This window comes from Schistocerca serialis, chromosome 1 (genome assembly GCF_023864345.2).
Source record: "Schistocerca serialis cubense isolate TAMUIC-IGC-003099 chromosome 1, iqSchSeri2.2, whole genome shotgun sequence".
NCBI lineage: Eukaryota > Metazoa > Arthropoda > Insecta > Orthoptera > Acrididae > Schistocerca > Schistocerca serialis.
The window spans coordinates 327721650-327737126 of record NC_064638.1 but is presented as its reverse complement, the minus strand read 5'-3'; the positions used below and the strand labels follow the sequence as shown (position 1 = coordinate 327737126).

The 15477-nt window shown below is 45.9% G+C and overlaps 2 protein-coding genes across 2 annotated transcripts in view; one reads left to right on the top strand and one right to left on the bottom strand.

Annotated features, from left to right (window-relative positions):
* The window catches only part of LOC126469864 (COMM domain-containing protein 4), a 555575-nt gene that overhangs the window by 167884 nt on the left and 372214 nt on the right, over window positions 1–15477 (bottom strand). The window lies entirely within an intron of this gene.
* Window positions 1–15477, top strand: part of LOC126470899 (uncharacterized) — a 66754-nt gene that overhangs the window by 32008 nt on the left and 19269 nt on the right. Inside the window, exons 5-6 of the mRNA XM_050098962.1 lie at window positions 3875–4036; window positions 9353–9663. Of these exons, the coding sequence (XP_049954919.1) occupies window positions 3875–4036; window positions 9353–9663 (473 nt within the window). The remainder of the gene's footprint in view (window positions 1–3874; window positions 4037–9352; window positions 9664–15477) is intronic.

The window sequence follows — 15477 nt, the reverse complement described above, 5'->3', positions numbered from 1 at the left end:
TTTGTTTATCTACGAACTATAACAGTCGTCCTCAATCTTTCCGAGACCATTACCCCTGTGTGCAGTCAGATGTTAGATAGTGCCACCATTACCAACAGCAACATTAGTACCTATGATGATATTTAATTCTTGTAGATGTTTTATTGAACCGCGAACTAATGAGGCCATTGGTGCTGCTTATTTATAAAAACATTTATTTTTTGGGATGATTAAGGAATTCTCAGTGCATCGCGAGTGCTACTTAAAACTCCTCCTCAGAAAAGAAATGAAACACTTGTTACAAAACATGCTTCCTCTGCACCAGTCCTCTCCCTAGCGACACTTGTTTCACCAGTCAACCTAGCTAAAGTGTGTGCGCTTACTGTTTGTAAATCACTTGATTGTTGGAATCCTTACTTCTGCAACGCCATAAATTGGAAGACTTAATGCTTATAATGCTTTGCGTCATAAGACTACCACTAATAGTAATAATAACAATGGTAATCTACATCTACATCGATACTCCGCAAGTCACCGTACGGTGCGTGGTGGAGGGTACCCTGTACTACTTCTAGTCATTTTCTTTCTTGTTCCATTCGCAAACAGAGCGAGGGAAACCCTACTGTCTGTAAGACTCCGTATGACCCCTAATTTCTCGTATATTATCTTCGTGGTCCTTACGCGCATTGTGTGTTGGAGGCAGTAGAATCGTTCGGCAGTCAGCTTCAAATGCCGGTTCTCTAAATTTTCTCAATAGCATTTCTCGAAAAGAACGTCGCCTTCCCTCCAGGGATTCCCACTTGAGTTCCCGAAGCATCTTCGTAACACTTACGTGTTGTTAGAATCTACCGGTAACAAATTTAGAAGCCCGCCTCTGAATGCTTCGATCTCTTCCTTCAATCCACCTCGTACGGATCCCAAACAATCAAGCAGTACTCAAGAACAGGTCGCACCAGCGTCCTACATGCGGTCTCCTTTAAAGGTGAACCACCCTTCTAAAATTCTCGCAATAAACCGAAGTCGACCGTTTGCCTTCCCTACCACAGTTCTCACATGCTCGTTCCATCTAATATCGCTTTGCAACGTTGCGCCCAGACACTTAAACGACGTGATGTGAAAAGCAGGTCACTAGTAATACTGTATCCGAACATTACAGGTGTGATCTTCCTAATCATCCACATTAACTTACATTTTTCTACTTTTAGGGCTAGCTGTCATCCACCACAGCAACTGGAAATTTTGTCTATGTCATTTCGTATCTTCCTACAGTCACTCAACCTCGACAAGTTACCATAAACCATGGCCTCATCAGCAGACAACCGCAGATTGCTGCCCAACTTGTCCGCCAAATCATTTGTGTATATAGAGAACAACAGTGGTCCTATCATGCTTCCCTGGAGCACGCCTGACGTTATCCTTGTCTCTGATGAACACTCGCCGTCTGTTTTGTTTTAGGGCGCACTCGCCGTCGAGGGCAACATACTGTGTTCTATTATTTATTTCTGTTCTATAACAATAATGTGTGGGCCATACAGCAGTGTAGCAGTCATTACATAGTTACTGTTGTGTTGTGCTGTCAGTCTGTTCGTTTATTGTTGCGAAATTAATAATGAAGCAATTCTCATCTATTGAGGGAACTACCTACAACCTGGCGAATGTAGTTTCATGAGATATTTAAGAATATGTGATATATGTAGCTCAATTTTATTTTCATTAATGCTTGCTACAAAGTACAAAGTTTGTGTGTTGGTGGTGGACTATGTGAGGAAGATGTTCACACATCCGTTTCACAAACTGTAACTATCACCACATTGTGTCACACGTTAGTAGTGGTGTATGGAAGAAAATAATTTTTGGTAACGTATGGAATTACAAAATATTGAAAATTACAAAATATTAATAGTAACGACTTTTCAAAAACTTTAGTTTATGGGGGTAATAACCCCCTAGTTGGAAACCACTGAACTCTAATAATATCAACTATGAATGACTATTTTGTACTGCCGAATTTGCATTGATTATCCGAACAGCGATCTCTCTCTAAGTAGAACACAACAAGCATATGCGTTCATTGCCAAGAACACACTTCTCTTACCTGAGATACAAGTTTCTTTCTTTAATCGCTATTATGAAACACCCGATGTTGAAATTGTCAGCTGAACTAAATTCAGCTCCACAATATATGAGATAACGTTGGGAAACTGTTGACCTAGCACACAGGTGACCATGATTTTTATGAAGTATGTGTGACGTTCAAATGGATACGCTGGGACACCGTGATTGCCGTTGTCATCAGTCCGAAGTTTGGTTTGACGGATCTCTCCACCCTATTGTATACTGTGCAAGTGTTTACATCTCTGCGTAATTACTGTGACCTAAACCCATACTGTCCATTCTTTGGTGCCGCAACATGAGTTTTACCTTTCTATTCCTCTAGTCAAGATGTACCGTAAAGCTTTTTTCTTGCCTTCTTGATTCCACACTTCCTCGTGGTTATCTAATCTACTCATCTAATATTGAGCATTCTTCTGCAACATCACATTTCAAGAGCTTCTATTCTCTTCTCGTCTGTACCATACTGCCATAAGATTCCCAGTTCAGGACGGTTCACGCTTAACAAAAATTCCTACGAAGATGGTGACTGTATAAAAAGATTCAGCTCCTTCATATTCCGCAGTTAAGAAATAATGGCTAAACTGAAACGTTACCGTGCTCCTCTTAAAGATGATCCACTGAATGGCGACAAAAACTGTGCCCCAAGGTGAAATCGAAGTAATAGTTTCCAGTGTGCTGTTGAACGAATCGCGATTACATGCGAATGAAGCGGTTTACGTTAGTAATATATTAGGGAGAATGATCTAATATACAAAAATTAATTATGAGAAATTTTGCGCAATGTAGTTTCTAATATTACTGTTGCCTGAATACATAGTGAACTGTAATTTCTAGATTTTATCTTTGACAAAATAAAAAGGAAAATAAAACTAACACATAAAGATATAAAGTCTTTTAGTAATTATTACCATTTTTAGAAAGAAATAGCAAATTAGTATGAGATTCTTTCTTTGTGTATTTGCTCTGTGTCTTCATTGAACCCAACCAAAAGATACTATATTGCAACATGAATATACAGTACATTAGTAGCAACGTAAAGCACAACGTCAGTGCTTTTTTTGAAGATCACCAAATTACAAAACTATTTGGTCTTGGGCTCTGCACACAATATGGCGACTTAACTGCATGTAGCAAATATTCGCATCTTGCCAGTAAAACACAATCTGACAACCCAGTGGAAGGGTCTGGGGGTTGACGAATGCCTAGAAGACGTTACCTGCTATCAGGTGTAGCGTCAACAGTGAAGTGTGGAGATTTTGGTGGTTGTTTGGTACGGGCAATTTTTCATGGGGGGAGATGGGGACCCTTTGTTTCGTTTAAGGAAACGATAATTCCGGATGGATATGAACTCAATTTACAGCATTATCTACTGTGTACAGTAGAGGAACATTTTGGAGACGCTAATAGATTCTATTAACATGATAATGCATTCTGTCATCTGTGAAGCAATGGTTTGTGGACAATAACATTTCTGATAGCAAGTAGCCAGCCCACAGTTCTACTCTAACCTAATGGAGCTCATAGCCGCTCAACGTCGGGGTTATTAGCAGTCGAAACCAATGAACACCTCTGGTTTCGGCTCTTGAGGACGAACGGGCTACTATTCCTCCACAGACACTCAGAAATCTTATTGAAACAGACGCCAGCACAACTCGAACCGTCATAAGGGCGAAGGGTGGACAATCCCCATATTAACATCCACTAACAGATGATCAGATAGTGCAGTTACCGGAAGTACGAATAGTGGCTTCCTCTGAAGTCGCCACACTTATGCCCACAGAGGTAATGGTTGGAGGGTCGGGCGAGGAGGAAGACGCCGGCCTGGCGGGCGAGTGGGCGGCGAGTCGCGATCGGCGCGCGGGTCTGCGCAGCTACCTGGCCTCGATGTCCGGCGGGCAGTCCTTCGTGCCCGCCAGGGGCAAGCGCGGCAGCCCGCACGCCGGTGAGTCCTGCTCGTCTTGCTGCTGCTGTTCTGTGCAACTGTCTACAATAAGTGCACCCATTATCATTTGTACCCGCTTACTGTAGTCAAGCCTTTGTCACCCTCTAAAATGTTTACACCACACGCTTCCCTCCATCACTAAATTAACTATTCTTTGAAGCTTCAGGATGAGAACGATCAACCTGTCCCTCGACAGGTTGTGCCACGAATCTCATTTCTTCCGAGTTCGGTTCACTATGTCTTTATTGGTTAGTCTCCTTACCCACGCAATTTTCAACATTCTTCTATAGCACAACAATACGAAAGCTGACCTACACTACATCTTTACCGTTCCCTCATCTTCTTCTTACAACCAAAAACAGCAAAAAATCGTTTTATTTTACGACCACATTAAGTGTCATTTTCTGTCACATTTGGTGTAATTTCTTCCAAAACTGGAGTCACTTTTTGTTGGCTTCATTGCTATTTTTTCAGATTAATTAATACTTCTGCAAAATTCGTTATTTATTTGCCAAATTCGGTGTATTTTTTGCCAAATTTGCCCTTACTTCCTGCCGAATTCGGCGTTATTTTTTTCCTTTTTTTACCAAATTCGGTACTATTTTGCTCTACTACTTTGCAAATTCAATGTTACTAGCTTTTCCGATTTCCATGTTTTTTTTTGCCAAATTCGGTGCTGTTTATTTTGCTAAATTTGGTGTTCTTTGACAAATTTGGTATTTTTTTTTGCCAAATTCAGTGGTTTACGTGTTAAGTTCGGTGCTATTTTCTTCGACACATCTAAGCTCGTTACGTGAGAAAATAACTGTTAGTTTATGATTACAAACGAGAGATTAGAAGTCAAAATGCAATTTTAACAGTTAATAAATATCAATTACGGATATTAGTAAACTGCTGTTCTCACATTTAAAAATTCCATTACATCTCTAAAAATCACCGATTTCGTGTTGTTCCGCTAAATACCGCTAATTTCGAATTATTGTTTTCGCTTAATTTTACTGTCCTGTTTCGTAGACATATTACGCTACTATGACCTTCCAAGCCTTTTGCGTGCTAACAGAATTACAATGCCATTCTAAAAATCTGTTTTTGTGAGTTTTTCTTGAATTTTTATTTCTTTTTCCAAACTTATCCTTTTTTTACTGCTTGCTGAGTAAGAGTGGTAGAATTTTTATCGAGACCAAATTTCGATACGGTTACTAAAAAAGAGCAACAAAAGTGGCTTTGCTTGACTCCTGCAACTTTCAGGCTAATTTCTTAAGGAAAGGTTTTTCATAAAACGCAAAAAAACTTTGATCGTGCATAATTTCAATAAACGGGTCGCAAGCAGCTATCTAACCACTCGCTGGTCAATTTAGTGTCGAAACGCAAAACAAGGGGACAGAAGAAGAGCTCCCTGAGTTACATTTACTAAGGACGATCATATTACACTAGCACGATTTCACGGTCACGTACTCTCTCAGAAGGAGGGACAGTAGTGAAAAACTTTAATCAAAAAACTTATTCGCAAAACAAAGGCAACATTGTGTCGCTGACGTACAATGAGAAGTAACTGCTCGTCTTGCACTTGCAAGACCCAATCTACGCTCATGGCCCCCTCAAGCGCAGCAGCAAGAAATCGCCGATGTTTGCAATACCTATTTAAAAGATGCTTACCATCCTACGATAATGGTTTAACCATTAAAACGGGTAGTGGAGAAAGTAAAAATTTTGGGGATGATGGTACGCTATATTTTAAAAATGCTATAAAATGCAGCACATCCATGGAAGATGCACTTCAAATGAGAGAGAAACGCACTTGGGTTAAGAAGACTAAGTCCGTTTTACACGAGCGATCTGGTCAAAATCTACTACTCAAAGTGCATGCACCTTTTGTGCCTGCACGTAAATCAGCAACCAAGCACTAAACGAGTGTGTTTGTGACGGCAATGATGTATAGATCGTGGCGAGACTGGAGTTCTATGTTGTCTGCCGTGCTGGTACACATTGCAGCCCCCATGCCACGGTAGTGTAGTACGCCGTTATTGGAGTAAGAATCCCGGTTTGCCCCTCCCCCCTCCCCTAGATCCGGGCCTGCAACTACATTGTCTTGACACAGCTACAGCTTTTCTGCTGCTGTTGACAACCAATCACTGCACGACAGTCGGCTTTGTGAATGGGTTGTGCTTTGGCTTCTCTGTCGGCCTGCTACGGTACCGTGGCATGTGAATTTCAGTGTGTACAGGGTTTGCAGACATGTACCTGCTAACGAATAAAAAGTAAGTATGTAACTTTATGTTTTTGGAGGCAGCAAAGTATGCATTAGGGTACGTGAATTGTAAGTCCCAAAAGATACAAATTGTTACGCTCAAATACTATACAGTGTGTACCTGAAGGTAACACTTCCCACAAAAAAAAGTTGTCCGGATTAACAAACATGGTGGATTTCAGTAAGTAACGTCGGCGTTCACTATCCCTAGAATCACTAGAGGTAACTTGCATTCCTCCCGTCTTGTAAAGATGTAGCTGTCGTCCCAATTCGTTTCTTCTCTGCAGGCCGCAGGCTCTGACGTCCATGCAATAAACAGTGTGTAACGAAGTGGCACAGGGGAAAGAATTCAGTGCTATTAACTATGGTACCACATCCCTCTGAAATTTTCACACAAAGTGTACACAAAGGTCACAGTGACTCAATTATTTGCTAGACATATTGACTGAAAATAGAACATTTCGTAATGCAATTGGACTCTCGTGTAGCAGACTCATTTTATTTCACCTCTCTCGTACTTTTTCAATCAACATTAGAATTAATACATTCAAAATTCGAGACTAAGTAAAAATTGTCATGGAAATTTTTCAGTGAAGAAATCTGAAATTGATCCGGTTCTAAAAGACTATTTGCAGTTCGCTTAGATGAAGATCCTATTCATTTAATGAAATGCACATATTACACGAATATTTTGAGTTGTTCTTCATTATTCGCAAATCTGTTCTTTCATTATTTCCACATTCTTGGAACGTGGACTACGAGTAATCGGCAGTTGACAGACCTGAACTTTTAGGGACAGCTGTGCTCTAACAGTGACCATTCTTGCCATGAACAACTGTATTTTCTTCATTGCTGTCTGAAGATATGGTAGACTGATCAGTTTCATCAAGAAAATCATTTACGTCATACTCACAGTTGAGTTGTTCCAACAGTGTCTCCGTATAGCACCCTCAGATAGTAAAATGTCATTCTTACGAGCCATTTTCACATAAATGAACTTGACACTCAACGACAAAACAGTTACACGATATGTACTTCGGGGTAACAGTGACCCTTCAAAAAATATCTCTGTCAAATTAATTACACAACAATGCCTCACAATTTCGAGCGTCCGTTCCGTATTGGATCTCACTCAATGTTGATCTTCCACTACTGGCCATTAAAATTGCTACACCACGAAGATGACGTGCTACAGATGCGAAATTTAACCGACAGGAAGAAGATGCTGTGATATGCAAATGATTAGCTTTTCAGAGCATTCACACAAGGTTGGCGTCGGTGGTGACACCTACAACGTGCTGACATGAGGGAAGTTTTCAACCGATTTCTCATACACAGCAGTTGACCGGAATTGTCTGGTGAAACGTTGTTGTGATGCCTCGTATAAGGAGGAGAAATGCGTACCATCACGTTTCCGACTTTGATAAAGGTCGGATTGTAACCTATCGCGATTGCGGTTTATCGTATCGCGACATTGCTGCTCGCGTTGGTCGAGATCCAATGACTTAGCAGAATATGGAATCGGTGGGTTCAGGAGGGTAATACGGAACGCCGTGCTGGATCCCAACGGCCTCGTATCACTAGCACTCGAGATGACAGGCATCTTATCCGCATGGCTGTAACAGATCGTGCAGCCACGTCTCGATCCCTGAGTCAACAGATGGGGACGTTTGCAAGACAACAACCATCTGCACGAACAGTTCGACGACGTTTGCAGCAGCCGGACAGAGGGGCCGAGCGGTTCTAGGCGCTACGGTCTGGAACCGCGCGACCGCTACCGTCGCAGGTTCGAATCCTGCCTCGGGCATGGATGTGTGTGATGTCCTTAGGTTAGTTAGGTTTACGTAGTTCTAAGTTCTAGGGGACTAATGACCACAGCAGTTAAGTCCCATAGTGCTGAGAGCCATATGAACCACTTTTGACGTTTGCAGCAGCATGGACTATCAGCTCGGAAACCATGGCTGAAGTTACCCTTGACGCTGCATCACAAACAGGAGTGCCTGCGATGGTGTACTCAACGACGAACCTGGGTGCACGAATGGCAAAACATCATTTTTTCGGATGAATCCACGTTCTGTTTACAGCATCATGATGGTCGCATCCGTGTTTGGCCTCATGGCAGTGAACGCACATTGGAAGCGTGTATTCGTCATCGCCATAGTGGCGTATCACCCGGCGTGATGGTATGGGGTCCCATTGGTTACACGTCACGGTCACCTCTTGTTCTCATTGACGGCACTTTGAACAGTGGACGTTACATTTCAGACGTGTTACGACCCGTGGCTCTACCCTTCATTCGATCCGTGCGAAAGTCTACAAATCAGCAGGATAATGCACGACCACATGTTGCAGGTCCTGTACGGGCCTTTCTGGATGCAGAAAATGTTCGACTACTGCCCTGGATAGCACATTCTCCAGATCTCTCACCAATTGAAAACATCTGGTCAATGGTGGCCGAGCAACTGGCTCGTCACAATACCCCAGTCACTACTCTTGATCGACTTGAAGCTGCATGGGCAGCTGTACCTGTACACGCTATCCAAGCTCTATTTGGCTCAATGCCCAGGCGTATCAAGGCCGTTATTACGGGCAGAGGTGGTTGTTCTGGGTACTGATTTCTCAGGATCTATGCACCCAAATTGCGTGAAAATGTAATCACATATCAGTTCTAGTATAATATATTTGTCCATTCAATACCCGTTTATCATCTGCGCCTCTTCTTGGTGTAGCAATTTTAATGGCCGGTAGTGTACATTTGTGTACGTGCAGTGCATGCACAATGACAAACAGAAAACTCCAGCGTCAGACTTCTCGCTCCCCAGGCCGTTCTCACGCCATGTGACCATCTGGTGTACCGTTCGATGAGTCTGCCTTGCGATCCTACCTACTCGCTAGCCTCCCGTAACAAAATCTTCCTGTACTGTGCATTAAAATTAGGAAACAAAAGTGTAATAAACATGGGTAGTGAAGTGGCATAAACGCCACATGGTTACAGTTAAAAGTTTATGACTATCGTTGTTACTGTATTGGTTTACGTTACGGTGAGAGTTTCACAATGGTGGACTTAGTTGCAGGAGTGAGTAAGCGTGAACCAGGTGAGCTGGAGCTCGCGAGCCGCGGAGCGTCGCTGGGCTCCGAGTCTGTGGAGGGGCCATTCTGGGCGCCGAGGGGCCGGCGCGGGCAGGCGGCGCGGCTGCTGCGGCTGCGCCTGGCCTCCACGGCCGCCGGCTCGGCCTTCTGGCCGGCCCGGGGGCGGCGCGCCGGACCCTCCTCCGCCTCCGCCTCAGCAGAGGGGCCCTTCTGGGCGACGCGCGGCCGCAGCCTCGCTGCGCAGCACTCCTTCTGGCCCGCCAGGGGCCGCAGGGGCGACCCCACAAACGTGAGTTCCAATCAAGACTCATCCAATAACAAACAGGTGGCAATGACAAGTCATGTGATACTTCCCAATATCGTGTCGCTTGGCGTAGTGCAGTAACTCGACGTAGCATTAGACTCAACAAGTCGCTGGAAGTCCCCTCCAGAAATACTGAGCCACCCTGCCTCCGTAGCCTTCCATAATTGCGAAAGAGTTACCAGAGGAGGATTTTGTGCACCAGGCTACGTGGGGTTTCCTATCGTGCGATTTCCCACAAGGGTGCAGCAGGTAGCGAAGCTGTCCAGAGCAACCGGTTCCCTAACGGGGTTTTTGCGAACTGAGCCTCCCCCACTGCTTGCCTACCCCAGTTGCTCTCCTCAGTGCAGGTGTTGTCACCGTTTCTGAGACAGTGTCGTCGTCGATCAGCATCAATAATTTCGCACAGTTAACTTGCCGATTTGGGAGTTTCGTCATATATGTCATACAAAACTAATTATTTGTATTTGGCGGATCTCATTCACTAAAGTACGCTATTAACGGCATTTCTAAAGTTCTAACTGTGGTGTCACCGCCAGACACCACACTTGCCAGGTGGTAGCTTAAATCGGCCGCGGTCCATTTAGTACATGTCGGACCCGCGTGTCGCCACTGTGTAATCGCAGACCTAGCGCCACCACCAAGGCAGGTCTCGTGATACGAGAGAGCACTCGCCCCAGTTGTACGAGAACCTAGCTACCGACCAGATGTACGAAGCCTTTCTCTCATTAGCCGAGAGACAGAATAGCCTTCAGCTAAGTTACTGGCTACGAACTAGCAAGGCGCCATTAGCCATACAGTGATTGTAATTATAGTCTCCTGTGTATCGTCAAGATTGATGTACCACAATGATATTAAAGATAAGTATTAATACAGCTACGTACTTTTCTTAATAACATTAATTACGTAGCCTGTTCCAGTACTTCACGCCCGTCTGCTTTAGTCTAGCGTGCATTTTCAGCCATCTCAACTTCACGGTGTCGGCCCAGCTACCGACACAACATTGGCGACGAGTTAAAGTTTTCTTTCTGATTGCTTACATTTAATTGTGTCATGGCTTCGCCACATTCTCCAGATGTACTGTCCGAATTTTATCGCTTGCAGAATCAGCAGACGCAGGCGTTCTTGGATGCCCTTGGACAGCTCGTCCAGGGTCAACGTGCGCTGCACACCGATGCGGCCGCCGCCGCTTCTTCGCTACCGCTGCCACTAAACGCTGTTGCACCTCCCTTTCGACCATACGTGGCAGCCGATGAGACCTGGCACGAGTGGTCTCGCCAGTTCAACTTTCATCTAGCTGCCTACAGAATTCAAGGTAATGAGCGGCAGCCGTTTTTGCTTTCTTGTGTCGGTGTGTCCACATACCGTGTGATAGTGAAATTGTTTCCCCGACGCGACGTAGCAACTCTGTCCTACGAGGAAATTTTGTCTGCATTAGATGCCTATTTCAAAGAAACAGTTAATGTGGTTGCAAAACGGTATACGTTCTTTCGTACAAAACGTACGGCCGGTCAAACTAATAGGGAGTGGGTAGCAACATTGCAAGGACTTACTAGGGACTGTGCCTTTGAATGTGACTGTGGTCTTTCTTATTCAGATACAATGGTGCGTGATGCAATTGCACAGAACGTTTCTGATGTTCGCATACGGGAGCAAATTTTGAAACTAGTTAATCCCTCCCTTCAACAAGTGATAGACATATTGGATAGACAGGACACACTTGACTGTGCTCAGGAATCTTTTGAAACTTCGCCAGCCGTGTGTAACATTAACCGGCCCGCTGGACGCGCTGCGCGGCCCGGTAACAGGGCCTCGCGCACGTCCGCACAACTGCCATCGCACAAACAAACGCAGCTGCCGTCGCGCGCTAAGCCACGTGTGCCGCGCCAGCCCACAAATGTAGTGAAATCGTGCCCGCGGTGTGCTACTAGACATTCGCGTGAACGTTGCCCGTCACGCCAAGCTATTTGCTTTTTCTGCAATAAGAAAGGACATGTTCAAAGTGTTTGCCAGAAAAAGCTCAGATCAGACAATCACAATCATTCCAGGCCCTTTGCTTCGCGCCGGAATCGAACCAAGGACACTCAGGCTCGTGGCCCTTCGCCTATGGACATTCATGTCGTTAATTCCGCTCCGTCCAGTGACACTTTCTCTAACAGTGACTGTGATCGTCCCACAAAAACTGTGCGTCGACGTCGCCGGAAATCACGTCAATTAGCAAGTGATTCTGTACCAGTGTCTATTCAAATTGCACAAAACAGTCGCTTTTGTCGTCAGCAGGACAATAAACTTTTTGTGGACTTAGACTTTGAAGGCAAAGTGATACCATTCCAGCTCGATATCGGAGCTGCAGTTTCATTGCTCAATCACGACACGTACAAACAACTGGGCAAACCTCCGTTGCGTTCCGCAAATGTTAAGCTAACTACATATTCCGGACAGAAAATTCCTGTGTTAGGACAGTGCAGCCTTCTTGCAACATACAAGGGACAAACAAAACTTGTGTCATTTTACGTTCTTCGTTCTTCTTCTGCTGTGAACTTGTTTGGTCTAGATTCATTTCAGTTGTTTAACATGTCTATTGTAAATCAGGTCCTATCAGTGAAGCAGACTGTGCCTACAGACAGTGTTTCTCGGCTGTGTGACGAATTTGCAGACATTTTTGCGCCGGCCTTAGGTTGCGCTAAAAACTATGAAGCACATTTGGAACTGGAAGGAAACGCGCACCCGAAATTTTTCAGAGCGCGCAATGTTCCCCACGCATTGCGTCAGGAGGTCGCAAGAACATTGCACAATGTAGAATCACAAGGTGTGAGTGAATGTGCGCAATGCCTCTTCTCTTTCAGCTCCGCTTCATCGCTTACGCCGTACAGGTGTTCCGTTTCTCTGGACGACGGAATGCGAACGCGCCTTTCGCCAGTGAAATCGGCGTTGCTTTCTAATACTTGCCTTACGCCATTCGATCCCCAGAAACCCCTTTTGTTGATGGTAGATGCATCGGATTTCGGGATCGGTGCTGTGCTTGCGCACAAAGTTGGCTCCCATGATCGCCCTATTGCCTTTGCGTCCAAATTGCTCTCGTCTGCGCAAAGAAATTATTCACAGATAGAGAAAGAAGCTTTGGCTCTCGTGTTTGGTGTTACTAAGTTCCATGATTTCTTGTATGGTCGTCACTTTACCATCATCACAGACCACAAACCTTTGACATCGCTTTTTCATCCGACCAAGCCTGTACCTCCACGTACAGCGCAGAAATTCATTCGCTGGTCTATTTTCCTCTCGCAGTACCGCTACGATATCTTGTATCGGTCCACTGCTAAGTACGGAAACGCCGATGCGTTGTCCCGTTTGCCTGTTGCTGAGGATAAAGCATTCGATTCTTCCGAACTTGCTTGCATGTTCATTGATTCGGAAACCGATGAAGTGGTCGAATCGTTTCCGATTGATTTTCGTCGTGTCGCTACAGCCACAGCTGCTGACCCTGTCCTTGCTACTGTTTTACGTTTTGTTGCTACGCAATGGCCTTTGTCAAAGTCTCGGATCGAGGATCCGTTGGTTCGCCGATTTTTTGCTCACAAGGAGAGACTTTTTGTTCGACGTGGTGTTTTGTTATTGCGTTCTGATAATGATCAGTCCAGAGTCGTGGTCCCACGTTCGTTACAGTCCTCTGTTTTACGGCTTCTTCACCAAGGACATTGGGGTATAGTGCGAACGAAACAACTTGCTCGTCAGCACTGTACTTGGTTCGGAATCGATGCTGCGATTACGAATATGTGTTCTTCGTGCCCGGCGTGTGCCGAACAACAGTCCGCACCGCCGCGGAAAGTCTTTGCGTGGCCAAAAGCCACTTCCCCTTGGCAACGCTTGCACATTGATTTTGCTGGTCCATTCTGGAATGCTCGAAGGTTGGTCCTGGTCGATGCCTTCAGTAATTTCCCTTTTGTTGTCCGGATGTCTTCCACGACGTCCTCCGCCACCATCCAAGTGTTGTCTGCTATCTTTTGCCTTGAAGGTCTTCCGCAGACTATTGTTTCCGACAATGGCCCACAATTCATGTCCGCAGAATTTCAGTCATTCTGCCAGGCCAATGGTATTCAACATCTGACATCCGCGCCGTTTTCGCCTCAGTCCAACGGTGCCGCTGAACGATTGGTCCGGACTTTCAAGTCACAGATGTTGAAATTGAAAGAGTCGCATTCTCGGGAGGACGCATTGTTGCTCTTTTTGTCTTCGTATCGCTCTCAGCCCCGAGATGGTCGCTCGCCGGCTGAGTTGCTCCACGGTCGTCCTCATCGCACCTTGATGTCTTTGCTGCATCCGCCGCATCAGGTTCCTGTGCAGCGGCAGAATCCTGCTTTTGCTCCTGGCGACGGTGTATTTTATCGCAACTATCGAGGTTCACGGCGTTGGCTCGCAGGGCGCATTCTTCGCTGCCTCGGCCGCGCGATGTATTTGGTTTTGGGGGCCTCTGGTGAGGTGCGTCGGCATCTCAATCAGCTGCGCCTCTGTCGTCGCTCGGGTTCTGCCGCTCCCCGTCTGCTTTCAGCGACGGTGCCGTCCGGTCAGCGCCCTGGGGACCCATCTACTGGCTCGCCTCATCCCCAGGTGTTACCGACGATGCCTTCCATTTTGCCCCATGGCGACGCGCCGCCGCCGCCGCAGCAGAAGCAGCCGCCGCCGCCGCCGCTTGTTCTCCCGCCGGCGCCGCCCGCATTCGACGCTTCGTTGCAGCCGCCAAGCGCCTCCCAGGGTCACGCGCCGCCGATCGCTTCCCGTGACCAGCTGTCCTCCGCCATGGAACTCCCGCCCGCTCCGGACCACATGACGTCATCGCGCGTCGGCTACCCCGACGCAATGGAGGTTGATCCTTCGGTCCCTCCTGTCTCTTTACGGGCGCATACACCGCATGTTGACGTGCACCCTGGACTAGTTTTTCAGGCGTTTCCTAGCTCCCCTCGGACCGAATGGCCGGGTGCGGGTGGCACAGCCTCGCCTGTTGTTAGGATCCCCACCTCATCGCATACGTCAACATGTGGTCCTCCCCACGGCGGGCGGAAGCCTTATCCCACGACCGTTCGCCGATTTGCGGGGGAGGAATGTGGTGTCACCGCCAGACACCACACTTGCCAGGTGGTAGCTTAAATCGGCCGCGGTCCATTTAGTACATGTCGGACCCGCGTGTCGCCACTGTGTAATCGCAGACCTAGCGCCACCACCAAGGCAGGTCTCGTGATACGAGAGAGCACTCGCCCCAGTTGTACGAGAACCTAGCTACCGACCAGATGTACGAAGCCTTTCTCTCATTAGCCGAGAGACAGAATAGCCTTCAGCTAAGTTACTGGCTACGAACTAGCAAGGCGCCATTAGCCATACAGTGATTGTAATTATAGTCTCCTGTGTATCGTCAAGATTGATGTACCACAATGATATTAAAGATAAGTATTAATACAGCTACGTACTTTTCTTAATAACATTAATTACGTAGCCTGTTCCAGTACTTCACGCCCGTCTGCTTTAGTCTAGCGTGCATTTTCAGCCATCTCAACTTCACGGTGTCGGCCCAGCTACCGACACAACACTAACACACAATCTGCTATTTATTAAATTTTTATCTCAACAAAACTGAAATTTTACTTGGTAAATTTCTTACATAACATCTTCACTCGTCCTGTGAAGCTTCCAAAATTTATGTGAGGAAGGCAGAATGAGGACTCAGACAGCTGGTTGCCCACTTTTCTGTCAGAGACTTTTAAACACGATCATATTTGCCTTTATTGTGCTCCAACAGGAGCATTTTTCAGC